This window comes from Psammomys obesus, unplaced genomic scaffold (assembly GCF_907164565.1).
Source record: "Psammomys obesus unplaced genomic scaffold, mPsaObe1.curated_primary_1811, whole genome shotgun sequence".
Classification (NCBI taxonomy): Eukaryota; Metazoa; Chordata; class Mammalia; order Rodentia; family Muridae; genus Psammomys; species Psammomys obesus.
The window spans coordinates 30,155,132-30,181,937 of record NW_026592118.1 but is presented as its reverse complement, the minus strand read 5'-3'; the positions used below and the strand labels follow the sequence as shown (position 1 = coordinate 30,181,937).

At 40.4% G+C, this 26,806-nt stretch overlaps 1 protein-coding gene across 2 annotated transcripts in view; it reads right to left on the bottom strand.

Annotated features, from left to right (window-relative positions):
• The window catches only part of Vps50 (VPS50 subunit of EARP/GARPII complex), a 104,219-nt gene that overhangs the window by 75,704 nt on the left and 1,709 nt on the right, over window positions 1-26,806 (bottom strand). For both annotated transcript variants that reach the window (XM_055612841.1, XM_055612842.1), the window contains exons 2-4: window positions 21,869-21,937; window positions 3,750-3,872; window positions 2,563-2,634 (exon numbers count right to left, since the gene is read on the bottom strand). In XM_055612841.1, the coding sequence (XP_055468816.1) occupies window positions 2,563-2,634; window positions 3,750-3,872; window positions 21,869-21,937 (264 nt within the window). The remainder of the gene's footprint in view (window positions 1-2,562; window positions 2,635-3,749; window positions 3,873-21,868; window positions 21,938-26,806) is intronic.

Sequence of the window (26,806 nt, the reverse complement as noted above, 5' to 3'; positions counted from 1 at the left end):
TAAAATCTGTACACCTAAAGAAGCTAAGAAAGAAGGAGGACCCTCAGTAAGATGATCAATCCTCATTCAAAAAAGCAAATGGGACAGACATCAGAAAAGAGAGAAAATAGGGAACAGGACAGAAGCCTACCACAGAGGGCCTCTGAAAGTCTCTACCCAGTAGGGTATCAAAGCAGATGCTGAGGCTCATAGCCAAACTTTGGGCAGAGTGCAGGGAATCTTATGAAAGTAGCAGGAGATAGAATGACCTGGAGAGGACAAAGCTCCACAAGGAGAGTAACAGAACCAAAAAATCTGGGTACCGGGGTCTTTTCTGATACTGATACTCCAACCAAGGACCATGCATGGAGATAACCCAGAACCTCTGCACAGATGTAGCCCATGGTAGTTCAGTGTCCAAGTGGGTTCGCTAGTAAGGGCTGTGAACAGGGACCATCTCTGACATGAACTCAGTGGCTGGCTCTTTGATCACCTCCCCCTCAGAGGGGTGCAGCCTTACCAGGCCACAGAGGAAGACAATGTAGCCAGTCCTGATGAGACCTGATAGGCTAGGGTCAGAGGGAAGGGGAGAAAGACCTTCCCTATCAGTGGACTTGGGGAGAGGCATGGAAGGAGAAGAGGGAGGGAAGGTGGGATTGGGAGGGGATGAGGGAAGGAACTACAGATGGGATACAAAGTGCATAAACTGTAATTAATAAAAAATAAATAGATCTTTAAAAAAAGAAAACAAACAAGTCACTTGGTCCCTACTTTGCAAAGTTGAAAATACATGGGTTTTCTTGACAGTTTGTTTTGGGTTGGTCGATTGCTTGTAATGCTATGAAGCTGTGTAAGGTTTTTTTCTTCAACTCCATGAATAACATTAATGTGCACAGGTTAATATTACAATGATTGTGAACATAAGGCTCTTAAGCTTTAGAGGCCTTTTCCACTACACATGACATCTAGCACCCAGCTGGGCCGGCGGTCACTTAGTGAGGTACACAGTGAGGTTCCCTTCCCCAGGCCTAAGGAGAACAAAATTTTAAACCAGTGGTTCTCAACCTTCCTAATGCTGCGACCTTTTAATATAGTTTCTTATGCTGTGGCGACCCCCAACCATAAAATCACTTTATTGCTATTTCATAACTGTAATTTTGCTACTCTTATGAATTGTAACTCAAATATTTTTGGAGACAGAAGTTTGCCAAAGGGGTTGCAACCCACCTGCTGAGAATCTGTTTTAAACATACTAAAATAACTGCATAACCCTTTTATGTTTGTTTAACTGCACAAAACATCTTTGAAATTACTTAAATTATTTTCTATACTGTTTTTTATCTATGAAATATTTCATTAAAGTTGAGATAATCAATCTTTAAGCAACTTTAACCAGTTAGTAAAGAAAACTCAGTGTTAATCCTTAGTACTATTTTAAGAATTCTAAAGATTCTACAAAACTAACAATAGCTTAATTTAGATAATACAATCCAATAAAAAAAAGTGTCAGGTAGGAACCATAAGAAAATGCAATCAGGCAGCGCTAGCTCTACATCCTGGAATCTGCCATATGGAAGTGTGTGATTTTCCCTCGGATGAGCTCATGGAGAAAACTGCAGCTCAGTGGATCTGCGCTGGCTCACCGCTGCTGTCCTACCACAGGACCTCCTAGCATTCCTGGGTGTAACAGGGCAGAGAAGCACTGATGTCCCTGACTGGTAGATCTGTTAGCAACAACCACGTGTTACATCCAAACATAGTTTTTACTAATGTTCCTCTGGCTTAAAATAATTAGCAATACCACGATACCATTAACTCACCTCCCATGTGTTTCATAAACCTATGTTTAGCCTCACACAAAGGAAAGAGTTGCAGAACTTTATAGCATTGAAGGAAATGTGGTTCCACCTATCATTTCACAAGTAAAACAAGAGTGAAGTGAAGCAAGCTACCCATAGTTACAAAGCAACAACTCTGACTTTCTGAATCTTAGTTCTACGTTCTCCCTCCATATAATTTGACTGTAAGTGGGACTTTTACAATGACATAACAAAAAATGCTCCATTACAAAAATATGGGTTGGGAAGTCATATACACACCACAGATGCCTATGGGTGCTTAGAAAGAAAGCCTTAAGCCAGCAGTTCTTAACCTGTGGGGCACAACCCCTTCGGGAGAAGGACCCTTTCACAGGGGTCACATATCAGATATTTAAATTACAATTCACAACTCACAAAATTACAGTGATGAAGCAGCAATGGAGATAATTTTATGGTTGCGGATCACCACAGCATGAGGAACTGTATTAAAGGGTTACAACGCTACGGAGATTGAGACCACTGCTCTAAGCTCTTTGATCACATCCAGGGACCAGAAAGAGAACCTCAATCTCTAGAAGAAAACCTATCAAAACAGTAGCAAGAAAGTGCAGAGGCATACAACAACAAATATGTCATCTGAGTCATGACAGACAACTGGATGTGTATATGGTATTTCTCTGTAAATGTTACACCTCTGTTTTCATGCAGTTTTACCAAAAAGAAATGCATTTACAATTTTAAAAAAAGGAATTCATTTACTTACTGCAGCTTGTTGTTTCTTTAATTTATCTCTGTATTCCTCCAATTCTTGTAGATTGAGAACAGGTGGAAGCTTCTATAGCAAAATACAGATAGAGACAGACAGCCAGACAGATGGATGAGGAGTAAAATCTGTTACATTTAGTTTCATTTCCCCAAACACTTCTAACTAGGTAACTATAAACTGTACTCGCAACAGTATCACGGCCCATAGTCCTCCAATATTTCTGCACAACCTCTGTCTCCCAAACACAGCTACAAAAGCCTCAGTATCTGTTTTACAGGGTCCTCGGCTTTCAACTGGTCCGGCCTTGCCACACCCACTGCTGCTACTCTCCAGGTAGGACACCAGACCTGCTAGGCAGCCTGTGGGAGAGTGTTTAAGTGATTTCGGCCAGAGGAAATAAGAAAAAACTCTAACGGTGATCCCCTATCCTACCTGCTACCTCTAATTATGAAAAATCTCAATGCAGATGTTTCTCTCAGAATATTATGAATAAAGTGACTGACGACTACAGTGAAGTCAACACTTTAAGTCACCACAGAGTAGCAAAAGCTGCAACTGTGTACAACAGGACACAAATTCCAAGTTTAAAACTTTTGATATGTTGACTTTTTTTTTGAGTCCCCATAAACATAGACTGTCAGCATTCCAACAGTTTTGTACAGAAGGCTTTTCAGCACAATCCACACTTCTGCCTAAAAAAGTCGGTGCTCTAGTGAAGCCTGGAATGGCATGCTTGTACTCCTTGCTACCCAGGAGGCTGAGGTGGGGAGGCCACTCGCACCGAGGGAGTCTGCAACCTACAGCCAAACAAAAAGTCTCACATAACGTTTTCTTAGCATTTATTTTAAATTTTAAATAATTAAAGTTTAATTTTGATTCTATTTTAATTAGCATTTTTAATGTAACTATCAAAGTACTGTGAGAAGCAGTATAGCATCATGCTGCACGGCAGCAATTAAATACCAAAACCACAGACGAGCTTCCTTATCCAGCACTCCAAACTTGCACTTAATACCATGGACTGACAGTTCATTAAGTTCATATTGCGATAATCACAAACCTATTATAATAACTATTAGTGTTAGTAAAAAATATTAGTTCCCTCTAAACCAGATCTTACAAACTCATTCATATGAACGGAGAAAATGGGCTTTAGATGTGTTTTAATCGAAGCTTTCTTTTACCTCCAGCTCATATTTAACAATATCAAATGGGTCCGCAGAAAAATAGACTTCCTCAATACTATTAATTAGTTCTTGTTCAGCTTGAGGGTCGCTTGGCTGTTCTCGAAGTTCCCTGAATTCTTCCTTTAAAAGAAAAAAAGTCATTATAGTATATGTAATTTCTAAAATTCCATCTGCATAGAAACAGATGACCTTGTGTCCTCAGTCACACACCTTCTGAGAAACCTTCTGACCAATAACACAATCTAATTAGAAACCAGAAAACTAGGGAAGATCCAAACACTAAAACACTGTCTTCTACTGAAGTGAGGAAAAAAAGAATTCAGATTGTATTCTGAACAACCTGTATGCCAGAAAGGTTAAAGAATTTAAATGTTTAAGAAAAGAAATGCAAGTAACTATGTAAATCTATCACAGACACATAGCATAAACTCACATTTTATCACATCAATAATATTCTAAAAATTTGTCTGAGCACACAGAACAAAACACTATCTCAATAACCTCTGGGATCCAGTCTCCGGGCAGCGAACATCTAACTCGGCTAAGAACCAGAGGGCAGCTAAGCATGCAGCCCGGGGTTTCCAGGCTTTATCCTGTATGCTATGGAGCGTCTCCAGTATGTACTAATACTTCAATGCAGGAGCTGTGTGCCAAAGCTGAATACTGAATAAAGGTCTTCCTTCTCACGGCTCCTACAGAAGCTTGACAGAAAGATCCTGTCCCTAGCATTAGTGCTGTTATGCTATGCAATTTCAATGAATTCTCTGACAACCCCTTGTTAACCGGAAAATCTCCTCAGTTTAGCTAATCACTTCTTCCCAGGCAGGTTAGTCAAGATGCTAAGCTAAGTATGGTACACACGCTTACCATCCCAACACTTAGGAGGCTGAGGCAGGAGGATCTTGAGATTAGAGACACCCTAAGCTATCCAGCCAGACTAAGAAAAACCAAAGGGAGGAACAGCCTTGCTAGTAGGTCACAGAGGAGGACATTGCAGCTAGTCCTGATGAGACCTGATAAGCTAGGGTCAGATGGAAGGGGAGGAGGACCTTCCATATCAATGGACTTGGAGAGGGGCAGGGAGGAAATGAGGGAGGGATCGTGGAATTGGGAGGGGATGAGGGAGGAGGCTACAGCTGGGATACAAAGTAAATAAACTGTAATTAATATAAAAAATAAAAATTTAATTAAAAGAAAAGAAAAACCAAAGACCTTGTCTTAACAACAGAATAAAAAAGACATTAATTCAAGTAGTCCTTTGAGAATTCCATATACTGTACTTTAATCTAATTCAGCCCCTTCAACTCCTCCCATAGCCGCCCTTTCTTACCTGCCCAACTCTGTACTCTTTTTATTTTAAACCCATCAAGTCCAATTTGTGCTGTACACATATTCTCAGATGTGTGGCCTTCCTGGGGAGCACAGGTCCACTCTTAAGAAAGCCTAATCTTCCTTTTCCCATTAGCTCCCCAGCTATTATAAACATTAACAACTTAGTCATTCAGCTTTCAAAGTTAGTATGAAATTTATGGAAATACAAAGGAGCAGTTGTTTTAAAACCTTACCATCACTAATATAATGCTCAGCAAAACTCTTAACGGATCACCACCATTCATTCACTTGTTGTCTGTCTTGAGAGTATGCCACAGCACACACGTGTACAAGATAGGGGACAACATGCAGGAGTCCGTTCACAACTTGCATCATGTGAGTTCCAGAGGTCGAACTTTTGTTAGTGTTGCTGATAAATGCCTTTACTCACTGAGCCATCTTATCAGCCCCAATCATTGCTAATTAAATATACAAAATTAGCACATAATTTATCAGACAATTAAAGGACACTGAGTGATGGTCTATGATTTACTGTGGACATACTTCTTATCTATTAAAAATAGCAACTGTGCCCGATCTGCGACCACCGAGACCAGCACGAATCAGGAAGCAGCAGATAAAAGCCTCTCCCCCCTAACCCCCCTTCTACTGACCTGCCACGGCCTGCCAGCAACAGTGGCAGGTCTGCCCAGGGCCCTCAGTGCTGCACTGCCCCTGTAAGACCCACACCCCCGTTCCCTGGCCCGAGCCATTTCCAGGGACTCACCCCAGTCTAAGGCCCCAAAGACTAGCACAGATCAGGGAGGAGCAGGAAAACCAGAGGACTGCAGCCATTAGGGACAATGAGCATTACAACTCCAGAGACCTATTACCATCAGAGACCACAAGGCCTGTGAGCAACAGAGTCAACCAAACAGCTGGAGGTCTGCACAAGAACACTAGATATCAACAAAACCCCGGGCCATAATGACACCACCAAAGCCCAGCTATCCTACCGCAGCAAGTCCTGAGGATACTACCACATCGTAAGTACAAGAAAACAATCTTAAATTTGAAGTTATGAAAATGATGGAGGCCTTAAAAGAAAAAATATATATATATATGCCCCTTAAAGAACTGCAGGAAAATACAACCAAACAGGTAAAGAAATCGAATAAATCCCTTAAGAAAGCCCATAGGTTGCTCGGTCTCCAAGTTGGCTCCCTAGTAAGGGGCACAGGGGCTGTCTCTGACAGGAACTGAGTGGCTGGCTCTTTGATCACCTCCCCCTGGGTGATGCAACCTTGCCAGGCCACAGAAGAAGATGATACAGTGAGCATTGATGATACCTGATAGGCTAGGGTCAGAGGGAAGGGGAGGAGGTCCTCCCGTATTGGGGGGTGGAGGAACTAGGGAAAGGGCATAGGGGGAGAAGAGGGAGGGTCAGTGGGATTGGGAGGAGATTAGGGAGGGGGCCACAGCCGGGATACAAAATGAATAAATTGTAATAAATAATAAGTAAAAAAATTTTAAAAAGTAATGTAAAGGGGGAAGATGTTTTCTATTAAAAAATTTAAATTGAAAATGAGGTAAAGGGTGACTTAGGACACATTGTGGCCGCCATGTGCACACGCCTATATATGCACAGACTGGCACCCACACTTAAAACACACACACACACACACACACACACACACACACACACACGTCAGGACATTGCAGTAATTGACACCTTCTGTTCTCCCTAGGTTCTACCTGAGAACCCCTACAGCTGATAAACACCTTAAGCAAAGTGTCTGGGTACAAAATTAACTCAAAAACCCCCCTTTATACAAGCAACAAAAGGGCTAAGAAAGAAATTAGAGAAATAATACCTTTCACAGTAGCATCAAATAATATAAAATATCTTGGTGTAATTCTAACCAAGCAATTGGAAGACCTGTATGAGGAGAACTTTAAGTCTTTGAAGAAAAAAATTGAAGATTTTAGAAGATGGAATGATCTCCCATTCTTATGGATCAGTAGAATTAATAAAAATAGCCATCCTGATGGGTGTAAGGTGAAATCTCAGGGTTGTTTTGATTTGCATTTCCCTAATGGCTAATGAGGTTGAGCATTTCTTTAAGCGCTTCTCTGCCATTCAATATTCCTCTACAGAGAATTCTCTCTTCAGCTCTGCTCCCCATTTTTTAAGTGGATTACTTGGTTTGCTGCTTTTCAGCTTCATTAGTTCTTTATATATACTGGATATGAGTCCTCTGTCAGATAAAGGGTTAGTGATGATTCTTTCCCAATCTGTAGGCAGTTGCTTTGTTTTGATGACGGTGTCCTTTGCTTTACAGAAGCTTTTCAATTTCATGAGGTCCCATTTATTGATTGTTGCTCTTAGAGCCTGTGCTGTTGGTGTTCTGTTCAGGAAGTTTTCTCCTGTACCAATGAGTTCAAGGGTATTCCCCACTTTTTTTCCTAGCCGATTTAATGTGTCTGGTTTTATGTTGAGGTCTGTGATCCACTTGGACTTCAGTTTTGTGCAGGGTGATAAGTATGGATCTATTTTCATTTTTCTACATGTAGACATCCAGTTGGACCAGCACCATTTGTTGAAGATGCTATCTTTTTTCCATTGTATGGTTTTGGCATCTTTGTCAAACATCAGGTGTCCGTAAGTGTGTGGGTTTATTTCTGGGTCTTCTGTTCGGTTCCATTGATCCACCATTCTGTTTCTATGCCAGTACCATACAGTTTTTATAACTGTTGCTCTATAGTACAGCTTGAGATCAGGGATGGAGATACCTCCAGAAGATCTTTTATTGTAGAGGATTGTTTTAGCAATTCTCGGTTTCTTGTTATTCCATACGAAGTAGAGAATTTTTCTTTCCAGGTCTGTAAAGAATTGTGTTGGCAATTTGATGGGAAGATTGCTTTTGGTAAGATGGCCATTTTTACTATGTTACTCCTGCCAAGCCATGAGCATGGGAGATCTTTCCATCTTCTCATATCTTCCTCTAATTCTTTCTTCAGAGACTTGAAATTTTTTTCATACAAGTCTTTGACTTGCTTGGTTAGGGTTACACCAAGGTACTTTATCTCACTTGTGGCTATTGTGAATGGTGTTGTTTCTCTAATTTCTTTCTCAGCCCTTTTGTCTTTTGTATACAGGAGGGCTACTGATTTTTTTGAGTTAATTTTGTATCCAGCCACTTTGCTGAAGGTGTTTATCAGCTGTAGGAATTCCCTGGTAGAGTTTTTGGGGTCAATCATGTATATTATCATATCATCTGCAAATAGTGATAATTTGACTTCTTCCTTTCCCATCTGTATCCCCTTGATCTCCTTCAACTGTCTTATTGCTCTAGCAAGGACTTCCAGCACTATGTTGAAGAGATATGGAGAGAGTGGGCAGCCTTGTCTTGTCCCTGATTTCAGTGGGATTGCTTTAAGTTTCTCTCCGTTCAGTTTAAGGTTGGCTATAGGCTTGCTGTATATCGCCTTTACTATGTTTAGATATGTGCCTTGTATCCCTGATCTCTCCAATACTTTAAACATGAATGGATGTTGGATTTTGTCAAATGCTTTTTCAGCATCCCTGAGATTTCACCTTACACCCATCAGAATGGCCAAGATCAAAAACTCAAGGGACAACACGTGCTGGAGAGGTTGTGGAGAAAGGGGAACCCTCCTCTACTGCTGGTGGGAATGTAAACTTGTACAACCACTCTGGAAATCAATCTGGCGCTTTCTCAGACAAATAGGAATAGCGCTTCCTCAAGATCCAGCCATACCACTCCTAGGCATATACCCAAAAGAGGCTCAAGTACACAAAAAGGACATTTGCTCAACCATGTTTGTAGCAGCTTTATTTTTAATATCCAGAAAGCTGGAAACAGCCCAGATGCCCCTCAACTGAAGAATGGATGCAGAAACTGTGGTACATCTATACAATGGAGTATTACTCAGCAATGAAAAAATAAGGAAATCATGAAATTTGCAGGTAAATGGTGGGACCTGGAAAGGATCATCCTGAGTGAGTTGTACCAGAAGCAAAAAGACACGCATGGTATATACTCACTCATATACACATACAACACAGAATAAACCCACTAAAATCTGTACATCTAAACAAACTAAGCAAAAGAGAGGACCCTAACTAAAATGTTCAATCCCCATCCTGAAAGGCAAAAAAGATGGACATCAGAAGAAAAAAGAAAATAGGAAACAACCTTGGAACCTGCTACAGAGGGCCTCTGAAAGCCAGAAGAAAACAGGAAACAACCTTGAAACCTGCCACAGAGGGCTTCTGAAAGCCTCTGCAGTATAGACTGTCAAAGCAGATGCTGAGCCTGATGGCCAACTGTTGGGCAGAGTGAATGGACTTTTATGTAAGAGGTGGGAAATAGTAAGAGCTGGAGGGGACGGGAACTCCACAAGGAAAGCAACAGAACAAGAAAATTTGAACACAGGGAACTTCCCAGAGACTCATACTCCAACCAAGGACTATTCGTGGAGATAACCTAGAACTCCTGCACAGATGTAGCCCATGGCAGTTCAGTGTCCAACTGGGTTACATAGTAATGGGAAGAGGGACTGCCTCTGACATAATCTGATTGGCCTGCTCGTTGATCACCTCCCCCTGAGGGGGGAGCAGCCTTACTAGGCCACAGTAGAGGACAATGCAGCCACTTTTGATGAGAACTGATAGACTAAGATCAGAAAGGAGAGGAGAACCTCCCCTATCAGTGGACTTGGGGAGTGGCATGCATGCAGAAAGGGGAGGGAGGGTGGGATCGGGAGGGGAGGAGGGAGGGACTTATGGAGGGATACAAAATGAATAAAGTGTAATTAATAAAAAAAAAATGGACATATCTTAAAAAAAAATAGCCATCCTGCCAAAAGCAATCTGCAGATTCAATACAATTCCCATCAAAATTCCAATGAAATTCTTTACAGACCTAGAAAGGGCAACCATTAACTTCATATGGAAAAACAAAAGATCCTGGATAGCCAAAACAATTATATATAATAAAAGAGCTTCTAGTGGTATCAACATCGCTGCTTTCAAGACATACTACAGAGCGAAAGTAATAAAAACTGCATGGTATTGGCATAGAAACAGACAGGTTGATCAATGGAACCAAACTGAACACCCAGAAATCCACAATCCTACAGGCACTTGATATTCAAGAAGCCAAAGCAATACAATGGAAAAAAGATAGCATCTTCAACAAATGGTACTGGTCTAACTGGATGTCTACATGCAGAAAAATGCAAATAGATTCGTATTTATCACCCTGCACAAAACTCAAGTCCAAGGGGATCAAAGCCCTTGACATAAAACCACAGATTCTAAATTTATTAGAAGACAATGTGGGGAAAAGTCTGGAACTCAATAGCATAAGAGATAACTTCCTGAGCAGAACACCAAGAGCACAGGCTCTGAGATGAACAATTAATAAGTGGGATCTCATGAAACTGAGACACTTCTGTAAGTCAAGGGACACTGTGAATAGAACAAGGTAAGATGGTAGCCTACACATTGGAGAAAGATCTTCATTAATCCTATAACAGACAGAGGGCTAATATCTAAAATATATAAAGAAATTAAACATCAACAAATCAAATAATCCAATTAAAAAATGAGGAACAACAGAGGAATCTTGAATGGCTGAGAAGCACTTAAAGAAATGATTAATGTCCTTAGCCATCAGAAAAATGCAAATCAAAATGATTCTAAGATTCCATCTAACACCAGTCAGCATGGCTAAGAGCAAAAATTCAAGTGAGAACACATGCTGGCAAAGATGTGGAGAAAGGGAAATAATCCTCCATTGCTGCTGGGAATGCAAACTTATACAACCTCTCTGGAAATCAATCTGGTGCTTTCTCAGAAAATCGGGAACAGCTCTACCTCAAGACCAAGCTATACCACTCTTGGGCATATACCCAAAACATACTCCACCATACAACAGGGACACTTGCTCAACTATGTTCATAGTGGCTTTATTCGTAATAGCCAGAAACTAGAAACAACCTAGATGTCCCTCAATGAAAGAATGGACATACAGCAATTGTGGTACATGCACAATGGAATACTGCTCAGCAATTAAAAACAAAGAAATCATGAAATTTTCAGGCAAATGGATGGAAAAGATCATCCTAAGTGAGGTAACCCAGACTCAGAAAGACACACATGGTATGTACTCACTTTTAAGCGGATATCAGAGCTATAGTGGGAGATGAGAGCGCGGGGAACAAGAAGAGAAACTGAGGGGGGACATCTCTTTGTCAAGCTGGAGGCCTGCAACAGTGTAGGCTCCTAGGAGGACATGGGTGTGACTCTAGCTGAGACTCCTAACAAGGGAGGAAGGAAGAATAAAGTGGCCACCTCCTAGCCAGGCAGGACTAGTGGAAGGAGGGGAACAACCCACTGAAAAAACCTTTGACCCAAAAATTACCCTGCTTACAAGTGCAGGATTAAAGAGGGAACAAAGATTAAGGGAATGTCCAGCCTATAAATGGCTCAACCTGAGACCCACCCTATGGTAGAGAGCCAGCCTGACAGTACTAATGATGCTCTGCTATGCTTGCAGACAGGAGCCTAACATGACCGTTATCTGGGAGCCTCCAGCCAGCAGTGATGCTGGGACTTGCACCCAAGCATGGGGCAGAGCTCTGGGGGTCCTGTGGAAGTGTTGAAGGAAAGATGGAAGGACCTAGAGGGGACAGGAACCCCACAAGAAGACCAACAGAGACAACTAACCCAGACACATGGGGGCTTACAGAGACTGAGCCATCAACTACGGTCTGGACCTAGAGCCCCTGCACATATGTGCAGCTTGGTCTTTATATGGATCACCTGGCAAGTGGAGGAGGGGTGAACTCTACTGCCTGCTTTTGGATTACTTCCCCCTGGCAGCGTTGCCTTGCCTGGCCTCAGAGGATGAGGATACATGCTCAATCCAGATATGAACTGATGTGCTGAGGAGGGCTGATATGGAGGGAGGGGACTCCTCTTTTCTGGGGGGGAAAGATGGGAGGGGAAGAAGGAGTAGTGGGAGGAGAGGAGCAAGGGGGCACCCTTGGAATGTAAAGTAAACAAACTGAAATTTAAAAAACAATGAAAAAATAGCAATTGCTTGGGTATCTTTTAAGATATACCATACTTTATATTTTTAAAATTATAAACTACAGAATTAACTCCTATTGTAAATTCAAGCTAAAAGTGTTTGAACACTGTTGGAAACTTAAAAGAACAATGTATTTAAATTTAAAATCCCACTACATTTAAAAGCATTCAACAAGAGAACACAGGCATAAAATCAAGCCTGTACACAAAACACAAGTTACAAAGTACACTAACAGAAAGGGGCCATGACAGGAGTACTCTGGATAACAGCATGATGTGAAAGGCGCCATGGGTATAGCAAAAAGGCACCCAGGGACTGGGAAATGACCCAGTTGCTAACATGTTTTCCCCATAAGCCTAGGAACTGGAGTTTAATTCCCAGAACCCACAGGGATAGAGGTTTGTACTGGTAGCCTCAGCAATGGGGAGGCAGAGACAGGTTAACTTCTGGGCTCTAGCCTTCTCACCCAGCCAGTTTAATAGAGCTCAGAGCCCACATGAGAGATGTGGTATCACAAAGAATACGGTCAAGGGCTCCTGAAGACACAACATCAAAGTCTGGCTGCTGAACCAGACCCATGTGACCACGTACACACATTTGAGCATTTGTGTGCACGTGCGCGCACACACCCCCCCCCCAAAAAAAACAAAAATAAGAAACCCTACCATTCTTGCAGTGAGAGCCACACTTCTGAAGTCTAGCAGAAGGGAATGGAAGTTATCTGCAACTCTAAGCCACTTAGCCATGCACAGTGCTACTCAAACTTGGGGTGGGGTGTGAAATGCACAGCACCAGCGGAGGAGAGGCAAAGTGAGAGGGGGGAAAGGGAAAGGGAACTTGGAATTTTCTGGCAAACCTCTTCCCTTGAAAGGACACTGGCATCTGAAACACAAGCTTCAAGAGGGTGAGGTTGCCTCTAAGCACAACAAGTGCTCATGAGTGCAGTTGGTACCATTGGAAAAGAATTCAGACATTACTAAATTGGTAATGTTGGAAGGTATTATTTGTTGTTAAGCCAAAAAACTGAAATGCATGCAGCAATCAAGCGCCACTTTCATCTTAAGGATATACCAATTAACATCAATACATCACAGCAGGCTGATGCCCCCTTCAGCCCAGTACCAGATAGACTGACCTGAGGGCAGCGACACTCAGCTTCAGCTGCATCTCTACAAGCTTGAAAATTTGATTTAGCCTCTTCAAACTTATTTTTTCATGTTTTAAACTTATTAAAATTGCCAAAGGGAAAATGTGATTTTATTTAAAAGCATCTCACAAATGTACATTTCAAAAATGTGATGAATTTATAAAAACAGTACAATCTGTATAAGTACACAAAGGTCAGATGCTAGTCCTTCCTAGAGATCTGCTCAGTCAACATCAAAGAACACAAAGAACTAACACAGTAATCCTAAATCAAGGGCAGGGAGAAAACCTAGCAAAGCAGGAGAAGACACAGCATACAATGAAGGAATCCTGAAGAACCAGCCTGCCTCCATCTTAGGCTTAACAGCTCTCACATAGTAAAGCCAACGAGGTTTGTTCCTGATTGAACCTCTGTTTCTCAAGGATGGGACTACGCCCTGCCTGTAACCATAACTACAAATGGTTCTGTACTGCCTGTTCCAGGAATGGCAAGCATACCTATGCTTCAAAAAGTTAGTAACCATCTTGCACCCCTACCTTTGTTTCAAAAAAGCTGTTATAACTACCTTGTTGTGAGGCCCTGTTATGACCACCTTGCAATCGTGTCTCTGCTTCAGGAGGCCCTTATGGCTAACTTGTCAGGCTTATTCCCTGCTCCTGTAACCCAACCTGCCTATTTTGTCTGCCAAAGCCCCCATTTGGAAAAACCCTACCCTGAGCTATAAAACAAACAAACATTGTCTTCCTCACATCCAAGGCAGACCTCTCAAACCCCACCTTAGGGGGAGGACATTTGCTTTAATTAATTGCTTGCTTTAATCAATCTGGCCTTGATGATTTTAGTCAGGGATCTTTCTCCTCCCACCTTTGAGATTAACACCACACCCACACCAAATACCCTGATACATCACTGTATCCTAATAAAATAGCCCTCCTTTCAACCCATCTAGTGACTTCTCTGTGAAATACACATCTGAGCTCATTCCAACTGCTCAGAAGAGACTCTGTCTCTCACAGCTCTCTGTCTCTCCATCAGGCTCTGCTTCCACCTAGTCACTCCCTAAACACTTGCTCAGCGCTGAGCTGCCTGCTCAGTCAGATCCCACACTTCACACGGTGGCTGCTCCTTATTCTCCACGGTCATGCTCCGCAGCGCCAAGCTTCACAGCACTCCAATAATAATTACAGATCAACCTGAAACTCAATAGTCAATGGTATTCAAAAGGAATATGAAACAAAACATTTGGGTAGGCAACGTGATCCATAAGCTCTTAATGCTTCTATTAACAAAAAAATAATAAGAAGAATATTAAATGACCTGGGAGTATTTTATGTATGCAAATGAGAAAAAATAAACAGAAGCAGCTATACTGCTTATTTTAATATAACTGCTGCATAATTTTGTTAGAATTAAAAACTTACTTCCTAGCAGCAGAGATGTACAAAAATATGCAGTTCTTTAAAACAGAACCTGACAAGGTAATTTCTAAGTGTTTGAGATAACTTATATGCAAAATGAACAAAAGGTTCCCAACAACAACAACAAAAAAATTTAAAGCAAATAGGAAAAACTAGAACCAAATAAAACCCTTTATGGCATATCAAAATATGTTAAGAAAGAGAGGTTAAAATAATGAGACAGTTAAGGCAAGTATAGAATTAAACAGTTCAGTCTTGCCAACTGTTATACCATTAATGAAGTCTTTAAGGATTTATTTTATAGTAAGATTTACGGTTTATAGTGTATAATTAAATGAGTATTAAAACTAATGTATTGAAAATGCTCTTTAAAATGTGAAAATCCAAAACCTAATTTGTCAACAAGTAAAAGATATAAAATGCAACAAAACTTTACTGCCAATCACTAAAATACAGAAAATGTGCATCAGTACACCTCATAATTAAAGCTGGAAAGAGAAAAATTAAAGTCATGGATTTAGCTGCAGGCAGAGGAAATGGAAGCAGAAAAGGCAGAAGAACAAATGGCCCCACACTGCCATTAGGAGCTTGCTAGCCTGCTTCACAGGCTCCATTGCCTGCCCCCATCAGCCAGTGCAACTACATGGAACAAACACTGCCTTTATTCTTAACATGGAAAACTCTCCTAGATGACGTCAACCAGAGGTGAGTGGAATTCGCATTGCCCTCAGTTACTAAAGAGGGGCCCGATGAACAAATAAACAGCAAGGCAAAACAGAGCAGAGGAAGGAAGGAGACAAAAGACAAGGCACAAGTGCTCTCAACCTGAGGGAAAAAGGCATTCAGAAGACAGAAGAACAGACAGAAATTCAAGCTTAAACCGAGGAGCAGAACAAAATGCAATTATAAAATTATGCTACAGGATCAAGTAATAAAGAGCCCTGATTTAAATTAAAAAAAAAAAAAAGTAACGCTGCATGCTCACCAGGAGGCAATAAGATGCAAGGCAACAACCGGGACTTTTAAAAAAGATGCTTATGCACACACATCCATGTATGTGCGTTAAAATTATGTTTTTTTTAATTAAAATAAATAACACGACATTATGCCGGATACTATATCAAAAATATGCATAAATGTTCAATATTTTGTAAATGTTCAATAAAGCAGACAGGACTATTTCAGCAAACTGGCAGAAAACAGCTATTTGGTGTTTGCAAGGCTGCTTCTCCATCACACGCAGGTTGAGTACATTACCACCTAGCTGCTCTGCTACTTTATCTCTGAGGTAGATAAGGCTCCATGAGCACACACAGAAAATGCACACTGGGAATGTAGCTTTGTGAGCAATGAAGAAAGATAATCAGAGCAGATATTGCAGTCAATACCTCCGCTGTACTGAGCCAGGCTACTGCGTATCTCAACGTAAAAACAGAAGGGCTTAAACCTGTAAACAACTGAAGCCCTCAAATGGAAGAGTTACGAAAACATTTCCACGGTATTTACAGCTTCTAAGGAACTAAATGATCACTTCACAAAGTGATTTCGTACTGAGGGTTCATTTCTTAGGGAAAGCATCTGTGCTTAAGGAAAACAATGATTATACATTTTGTATTTAGCTACTACTTTCATATTATCCAAAAGTCCACACCAATTGAGCCAAAAACTCAACCTGTCATAAGTAACTAGTTGTAACAGCATGCCAGCTTTCACAGATTAAGTCAGCACATACCACAGCTTAGACACCTAACAGTCAAGTTTCGGGCTTTTACTCAACAAATTGTGTAATTATGTAAGGTAAATTGACATAACATTCATCAGTTCACAGGTCAGAATCAAAACTCTGCAGAAAATTAACAGAATAAATACTGGAACCCCAACTTCCTTTCTGTACTAGCCTGCAGTTCACATCCTCTTGATTCTCTACCTAGATGGCAGAATGCTGGCAGAGAGAGACTGTTTGAAGAATGGCTTCTAACGCATACGTTTGCTGCTTGTTTTCTTGTCGTGCTTTGCTTTTCTCTTTTTTGTAACTGTTAGCATTCTTTCATCAGTCAAGACAGCAAGACAAACGTGACACACACTGTTACAGTTGCTACAGCCACAAGCTTGGTTCTCAGAAAGCCAACAACCTGTTAGAGCCCTAACTGAGAGCAAAAAAAATAAATAAATTTAGCCGCCAATAAATATATATATACACACACAGTGAATAGGAAAAAATACATTTTCAATATTTGATAAGTATTATTAAAGTCATAAGTCACTGGACAGACACAGGTTTGATCTGCTTCCAAATGAAACAACTCAAAACCTATTTTCAGATCTTAGATAGCCTAAAACCATGCAGCACATAAGATTATAATGAATTGTCAGATGTCTGATTATGTGGGGAAATTGCACATTTTCTTATATTCCCAGTAGAACAACAGTAATAATCTATCAAATGTAGCAGCTTCCTCAGTTTGCTCCTGTACTTAAATAAAGCAGGCTTTACTGCCTAGCCTGTTTTCATCAGGTTCTTAGTGCCATCTAGTGGAGTGCTGGTAACATTACAATTTGAAAAGAGCCTTGGGCTAAATGATTTATGAACATTCATACAAGGCTGTTAAAGTATGACTATTTTAATCCAGACTTAAAATAAAATTAGGTAATAAAAGTATTTTAATCACTTTATGCAAAAAGTAATAAATAAAAACTGATTTCAACCATTCAAATGTGTTGCATTGATACAGTTAAAAATCAGCCACCATAAATTTCTTTTTTGATCCTTTGCCAAATATTTGTACCTATTTCTTGTACAGTTAAAATGTCAACCCAAGTCTAGTATTTTTTTTATATTTTTCTAAATTTATTATATGAGAAACATTGATGATAACATTGGAACCTAAAATCTTTAAGCTATCTTTAAAAAGAATTCTCAGCTTCCCTGAATATTAAACTGTCTGCCACTACTGAGCTGCTAACACTGGAGAAAGGGCAGAGCACAAGCAGGGATTCAGACAGAAGAAGCCAATGCACACCTTCCTTGTTTTTCTTTAGTTTGAAGGTCTTCTCAGACCCTCTTAAAAGACAAAGTCTATGCTAAGAGCCACCACAGCTCCTCCAGCCTCAGGGCTTTGCAGTCTTTCACCGTCTCTATCTGGTGAACCCTCACTCTCACTTTCTGCTTTCTAAATGGTCCTCACACTTATTGCTTTTCCACTTCTCCACCTCATGTCTGCCGCTTCTTAATCAGCAACCCAGTCTTCAGCCCTGTGGAACAAAGCAGCCCAGACACCCAGCGCCTTCTTAATCAGGCTCTGCATTCTATGCACCTGCTCCTGACCCGCCCTTGCTCTCCAGCACATGCCGCTGATGGCCTACACAAGTCTCAAAAAATACAAAAAAAAAAAAAAAAATACAGTAAGAAATAAACAAGAGCCACTGGCTCATCAGACACATCACATACTGCTCTTCTGTTCCTCTTTACTGCTCTTCTTTTCTAGAGAGCTGAACCATCATAGAATTTGCAAATAGTAATTATTTTAAACCTAACCAATAGCGGTATGATCCATCTTAATAATCCATTCCTTTATTCTACAGGCTTCCAATCTATCACAACTGAAGCTAATCTATTCCTTTCTTGAGTAGAAAGCACCTTCTTCCAACTAGAAAGATATTATGATAAAGAAAAAAAAAGAATTCATGCATTAAACTTGTAAACTGAGATGTTCATGTAAGTATTAGGAGATTAAAATCTGAAATATATCAGACAGTGCAAGTTGGTTTTCATTTGTTTATTCAAATTCTCTGCCCAAAGGAAAAACATAATTAAATAAATGCGCTTTGGGAATCAGAATGTTAAGGCATTAAAAAAAAAAAAAAAGCTCATTCCTGAATGGGGGAGTATTTTCAACAGTCTACCTGTGTGTTGATGAATGTGGATGCCATTAAATGGAAGTAGTTCAGTGTTTCTTCCCGGCACTTAAATTGCTTAAGTAGAATAAATAACAACATAGTCATCTTAACCCGCCACTGAAGAGCTTTAACCCCAGTAACATACTGTATTTTCATGCAACAGATAGATTACTATATTCATATCCAAATTCCAAAATCATCTGTAGAGCTTAGAGCACGTTAGTAAAACACGAGGGGAACACGCTGCAAGTGAGGCAGTGCAGCCTCGCTGAGTTTCCCTCACTGCTATTTCCTCCAAGTCTGTGTCATCACTGACAACAAGGCACCTTGCTTGTTACTATGTGCCTTCCGTCTGGGAGCGCAGCACAGCTTCAGTGCTGCCGTTCCGGCAGGCAATGCTCAAAAGCGCTCCTGGAAACTCACAGGCGCCTACAGGGAGGAAACGCCAGCCTCCACAGTGCTGGGGACTTTTGTAACCTTTTTCTAGGGACCCTTTCTATGCATGCCGTATACTACTTTCATAGTAAATAAAGTGGTTATTTTAAAATACTCATTTCAAATTAGTATTTTCCATTTTTAAAATCTGTTCACTAATCTGAAAAACTTAGGATTGGTTTTTGAAGATATCAAATTTCAAGTGACCAAGCACTAAACTCCACACATTAATTTTAAAGCAACTGTATAGCTAGAAATCATTTACTATATATGGTTCAAAGTCACTTCCAAGTTGTAAATATATATGTATATTATGTATATATGTATATATAGTTTATACATATACAATGTACATATATAGTGTGTGTGTGCGTATACACACACACACACACACACACACATATATATATATATTCATGTTCTGCATTAAAGTTAAACTACCTGCACAGAGAGGGCAATCTCAGAACTCGAGTTCTCTTAGCTGTCAAGCTCAGTAGTGAGCGCAAGCCTGATTCAAATCTAGCAACCAGAGCATCAGTGCTCTGGACCGTAGAGCCACTAAGAGAGAGGGCAGCAGTCCTGCAGCCCAGTCCTTGGCGATGCTCTGAGCAGGCAGAGAACAAAGAGGCATGAGGACCTCAGGAGGCTCTGTGATGGTAAGGCTAGCTGCAGCTTCCTGCAGAAGCATCACTTCCTGTTAGCTACTTCACCACCTACTAACACCTCAGTATATGCCCAAAAGACCAGTGCTTAGATATAACCATCCCCTGAACTGCTTTCCCTTGCTGAGCTTGTGACCCCAACTATACACTCTACCCAGGGCCAGATAACTCAAAGAAACATAGGAGAAGGTCCATAAGAAGACCATGCATGAATCCACTGTTGCCACTATCACCAAAAACATCACATCCTAGGGTAAGGACAACACAGCATTCCTATTAAGAAATTCATGTATTTTTAATGAGATTTACTCTTCAACTTGAAATTGACTCCAAAACATGTAATACAATCAAAATCAAGGTATGCCCACAATGTATAAATGTGTAACTGTCATTTTTCTTCGTCAACTAAATAAAGGCAACTGCTTATCAGTAGGATGCATGGTCAGTCCTCATTTCCTAACTGCACCATATCCATTTAATAACACTGTGTGTGTGTGTGTGTGTGTGTGTGTGTGAAATGTCTAAGTCTTTGTCTGAACTACTTCATGCAAAAGGATTATTAGCATTTTATTGTATTGATACACTATGCTTAGATCACATAAAGATTAAGCAGTAAATGCAAAATTTACTTCATTGGTCAGTGTCTGAAGGCGATGGAAACTGACGCTGGGATGTGAGAAGCCTCAGATAATTGAGCAAGAAAAGACCTGTATTAAGGAAACAGCATAGAGGCTGACAAGGATGTGAACTGCTGGGTGGGAATGCAAACCAGTTTAATAATTAGTAATTACCTAAAACCTGACCCACTGTGACATCCTGCATACAATTCCCGTGCGCTTACCCAGAAGACTCCTGGCAGCACAGCATGGACACACTCGCACATGAGTGTTCACTGCAGCATTATTCATTGTAGCTAAGCTATGAAACCAACAGAGGTTTCCAACGACAAGGAATGGGTGAAGAAAAGGCAGTTTATACACACAATACAATTTTCTCCAGCCATTATGTAATTTACAGTGAAATGAACATAATGATCATATTAAGCAAAGTAACTCAGTCTCAAAGACAACCATTGTATATGCTCTCTCATTTACAGGTCCTAGATGCCATAAATACAGAAAACCAGGTATGTACAAATGACATGAAAGCAGAAGCTAAACCATCTGGGTAACAAAAGGGACTACTGAGGAGGACAAGGCTCAGAGGGGGAGGTAATGGGGTATGGAGAGGAATGTGATCAAAGTACACCAAAATGTTGTATGAAGATGCCCTTCTAAAACCCCTATGATAAAATAAAATTACATAAAATAGAAAAGAACTTTCTAGCAAGAAAAAAAAAAAAAAAAAGAGCTTCTTGTCTCGAGATGCCAGACACAGCAGAGCACTTTTAATTATGCACCTCAGGGACCAGAGGTTTAATTCAGCTGCAGAACACCAGCCTAGTAAGCATGAACCCTGGGTTCAGTTCCCAGCTGTTTAAAAAAAGTGCACCCCCCATAATCCTCAAATTAAAACCATTTGAAATCCTTTATCTGCGGCAGAGCAGTGACACACCACCGCTCTGAGCAGCGGCCACAACCACAGCCAGCGACCGTAGGGTTAACAATAGTTGACTGTTCTCCAGGGAAAAGCCAGGTAGCTTTCAGATGGTGTGCATTAAACTTGTAAACTGGGATGTTCACACAACTACTAGGGGATTAAAATCTGAAATATATCAGACCTGGTATAAGTTGGGTTTCACTTGTTTGCTCAAAATTCTCTGCCCAAAGGAAAAAAAAATTAAATATTTTGGGGTTGAGAATGCTACAGCATTCAAAAGTCAGTAATAAATTACTTTACCTGACGTCTTCAAATTAGAGCAAAAAAGTAAGTACAATATCCATATATATCTGTCTTTAAGCTAAGGATTTGCTATAATAAACTAACATTATTAATTTTGCAGTTTGCGCCTTACTAGGGAATCACACTGCATCCCTGCATAACGAAAGCCAAAACATCACCTAGCTTATCACACCAACCACCTGCTGTGGAAAGCAGAGCTGCAGAGAAGCAATTAGTGCCCAGAGGCAGTGAGTCTGTTCTTGAGGAAGTGAAAAGTCACAGCGCACATAGAGATCAATACCTTTCCAGGGACCCGAAGACTCTCAAAGGCACCAAGATCACTGAGGCTCTCCGGAGGGCTTTTCAGACCCTTCAAAAAGAGAGAGAAAAAAACAAACACCATTTAATTGTGCTAAAGAACTGTAAAAAGATAGAACACACCTAGTGAAACAGATATGACAGTTTTAAAATGAGATTTTCCTGCTTCAAAATAAAGAGAGCATATATTCTGCGAACAGTTGTCACTCAAAGCATATGGTCTGCTATGAACTAGATTAAGTATGTGTTTGGAGGATTTAAAATAAGAGTACTATATGGCTCTGTCAGCAAAACTCTATCTTAACCACAACTTTAAAACAACCAAAAGGAAGGAAACACTGCAAAGGCTTTTATAAACATACTATTATTTAAATCATTAACAAATTCACCTTGAGAAAAATGATCCAAGAAAGTCATAGTGTTATGATTTACAGATAAAAATCCCTGCTTTCTAGCCGTTCTGAAGCACTGTGGTACTTGTCCCTTCTCTATGCACATCAACTGAAGGGTTCTGAACGCCCTCACATATACCAGGAAAAAATAGGAAGACAGAAAGAACGCAGCATCCAAACTCCATTTCAAAGCCCCACTTTTAAAATATGAATTTAAAGAACTGACATTAGTCTGTAAGCAAAAACAGCTAGTATGCGATTCTGAGGAGAGCTTGGCAACATACCCCTGCCTGTTGGGTGCTGCATACTGACCCTTTGGGGTCCTTAGTCACCAAAATATAGAGTGGGCTTTGTTTTCTGTGAGATACAGAGGTCGCTATCTTTTTTTCTATGAGATAGCACCAGTCACATCCACAAGTTTGAAACAGTATTTTTCTAACACTATTCCTGGATTATTCAGCCCACCCTTCCTTCTTTCCTGTTATCACTCTCCCTCCTATCTCCAAGAAATATTAAGACCAACACACCACCAGCTTCAGAATTATGTTCTTAAAGCCTGATGCTTCATGGCACAGAGTACTTCCCAGCATAGCTACGGATTGTGTCCACTAATATCACCCAGGCAACATTTTAAAGGCCCCAGGGCCCTGCCATGCACCTAACATAACAAGTAGGCATATCTAGATTGGAGTCAGGAATTTGCATTTTAACTAACACCTTAGGTGACTGGGAGAATTATTTGTGCTTCAGAAACACAGCTAGACATTTTCAAAACAAATCTCTCAGCCAACTCAGTGAAATTTTAAATACGAGGTCTGCATACTTCTATCTTGAAATTGCAAGGAAAGGCGAAAGCAAATGTTATTTGCCTCTATTGCCCAATGACTAGCAAAATTCTGAAACAAAACAAACATCAAAAGTTAAAAAACAAACAAACAGTAGAGTAAACTATTGGGTAGAAGTTACTGTTCAGGCTCCAATCTCCAACTGCTCAGCACTCTGTTCTCATGGGGGCATGCAACTGTTTGCAGGCTGCCGTGTCCAGGAACACGTACTGGGATAAAGTCTATTGCAGTCTCACATGCCTCGCAATGGCGTAAGTGTTGGATCTTGTTCCAAGGCTTCGGCTGCTCATCCTAGCCTGGGTTTCTCACCAGCAACTCGTATGAGGGTACACCATCAAAAACAGCAAGGCAGACTAAGACAACTAAACTTCCACGCACACATATCACATCTATGTACATATATAAATAGATATATACTATACACATAAACTTTGTGATTTAATTCAAATGACAGTTGCTTAAACATCATTTTCAATGTGTAATTAGCATGTCTTTAAGTACGTTTTAAAAGTAACTAATCTGACAGAAATCCTTAAATGAATATAACAAGTCTATTTTCTCTTCCCCTAAATGGCAGAATTTAAGTGTGATATAAACCAGTATCTAAAATAAGGTTTCCCCTCTAAACTGCTACTCAAGTATCAAAGCATGGCATCTTTCTGCCAAATGTACAGAATAATAACAGAAGTGAGAAGCCCTATGTCAGGGACTTGTAGAGGGGAGTGGACTCCAGAACAGACTCTCCCGTGGCCTTGCACATCCCACCCAGCCTTCCCATGTTGTGTGGTACGCGCCAACCACAATGATAACTCAGCTATAAAGAGTGAAAGAGACGGCTCCTGTGAGGAACCAAAGCAGAACCCGCTACCTTGGAAACATCTTAGAATTATTAGGATCACAGAGAAATGGTTTTTCTTCTAAGAAAATAGAAATGAAGAAAACAATAAGGATGTCAATGTCTCTAAATACATCTGACACTCAACTGTGATTTGAGACTACAGGTTGTTAACCCTTCCATTATCTGTTATTTTTAAGTTCTTACTAAAAATGAAGTCAGCTCTCTGCTATCTTCAATCTAAGGTACAAAGTCACTGCTGCAACTGTAGTGCTCTGCTTTTATTAAGCAAAAAGAAAAAAGAAAAAAAAAAGAAAAAGAAAAGAATTTGCTACTATCATTATCCACTCTCTGATATTCATTTCTACTTGTTTCTTTTAGAGTTCCCCCCAATTTAAATATTTATAAAATTCAGCATCGATAAAGCCACCTTTGCACGTTCTTTGTCCAAATCAGAGCAACAATAAAGACACTTCCATTCCAGCTATATGAGCCTCTGTTCCCCTTTTAAGACTTACGATTTCTATCCTACCATAACAAAAAGGACATTTGCAGCTATTTGTGTTTCCCTTCTTAGCATGACTTGAGTGTTTATAATTTCTGTCCATCTTTCTCCCCAGCAGAGTTATCTTGATCTCATCCTAGCCAGGATTTCATAAAAAGTCCTGTTGTCAGCATTGAAGAGATAGCTCACTCACTAAAAGTCTCTTCCAGAGGACCTGGGTTCTGAACCCAGAACCCACATGGCCATTCACAACTGACTGCAACGCCAGTTCCAGGGGAGCTGACACTTTCCCAGACACATAAATGCAGGGAAAGCACCAAAGCACATAAAATAAAATTTAAATAATTTTATATAATATAAATTATAAAAACAAGAAAATCTTTTTTTAAAAAAAAAGAAAGGAAGAGAAAGAAAGAGAAAGGGAGGAAGGCGGAAGGAAGGAAGAAAAAAAGGAAGTAAAAAGGAAAGAAGGAAGAAAGAAAGAAAGAAAGAAAGAAAGAAAGAAAGAAAGAAAGAAAGAAAGAAAGAAAGAAAGAAAAGGAAAGAAAGAAAGTAAGTAAGAAAGTAAGTCAGTCTCATGTCGCCAATGACCCAGGCTATTCGGTCTGAAAGCTAGCTCTCACTCAAGGCCTACCTGGTTGATCTATAACATCTTTCCAATCCTCATTTTTAATGGTTTCCTCTGAATGAATCCAGACTCATTCAGCAAGTACTTATTAAGCATCTATTACATGCTGGTGGCCATTCAGGTTGCTACAGACTTCATCAGTCACCGACAGCTCCTCCATATTCTACTCTGCAGAATCTATCTCTTAATGTTAAACGAAGAAAGCAGTTTGGACAGCCAATGCTGTCCGTCTGTCCATCTGTCTAGTTTTGTCAGCTATAGACTTATAACTCCTGTAGGTTTCTCTATGCCTCTGATTCCTCCCCATAAACGCAGACACATTTGGTGAAGTCTCTACTTTATTTCTCTGGTTAAGCATCCGAGCAGCCTTCATATAAACAAGGCTAAAGCCTCTTCCCTCAAACCACTCCCCCTCCAGTGCCCTCTGAGAAAGTGCCAATCCCTCTCTTCTAACTCCAGGGGCTAAACCAAATTGGGTCATCCTTGACACTCTACACAACACATGAGGAAATTTTCCTAGTTCCACCTCTACGAAAGGTCTATTATCCACCCTCTTCTGTGTGTGCCCACCGACGGCACTCTGGATAAAGCCCACCTAGTCACTGTAGCAGCCTCGATAGTCTCTGCTCTTTATTCCTTCTCCAGGAGTCACATAGCCTTTCAGGAATGCTCCATCAGACCACATGGGCTCCTCTGTTTGTCACTTAACTCAGAATAAAAGTCCGGCTACCTATGACCTGAAATGTTCAATGTAATCCTGCTTCCTGCCTTCAGCTCCATGGCCTCATCCTAAGCTCATCTCCTAAGGCTTTTTTTTTTTTCTTTATGGCCTTTATTCTGACTATGTTGGACCATAAAGGTTCCTGCCTGGAGGCATCTGAATTTGTTCTTCTGCTGGTATCCCATCACCTAGTTCACCCCTTCACTTCCCTCAGGCATTTTGCATTATCTTCCCTCTGAGGCTTTCTATGACCATCCTGTATCTAAAGATATAATTGATCCTAACCTGTCAAAACTCCCAGGCCACCTTATCTTCTTTCCCTCAAACATTCCTCACCATGCCTGCCTTAGCACTTGTCCATTCTATTCACTGCTGCCTCTCCCAAAGCTGGAATAATGACTGCCCCAAACTGCTCAACTCAGTTTGCTGACTGGATTGAAAGAATAGAGGCCAGCATAATGGGAAATGATGAGTAACAGATCTAATCTAAATAAGGCCAGTTAACAAAGTACATCCTTCCCTGTGAACCTTTTGCAAAGAGGGATCAAAATGGACAGAGACAGAGAATACACAGACAAAATTAAAATTCCATAGACCAGAATTTCATCTCTCCTTATTATGCATTAGCAGCATAATAATCAAATATGTAAAACTGAGCCTTAAACATATATAATTAGGAGGGCCACACATTTACATAAACCCCCTAACTTTACCTCACTTTTTATATAATATAGCTCCAGTTTCTTGTATATGTTCTGAAGATCTTTTTCCTCTCCAACTAAACACAGAGATAACTTACTATAATTCAATAAACTGCGGCTTACTAGCACTTTCTGCACAGTAGGCATTGCATTTACCAAAGTTGTATATCTAACTATCACCAGTTATTTGGAAATTTTTGATTCTTCTCGCATACTCATTTTCATAAGACAAGGTCCAAAACCAAAAAAAGAAAGAAAGAAAGAAAGAAAGAAAGAAAGAAAGAAAGAAAGAAA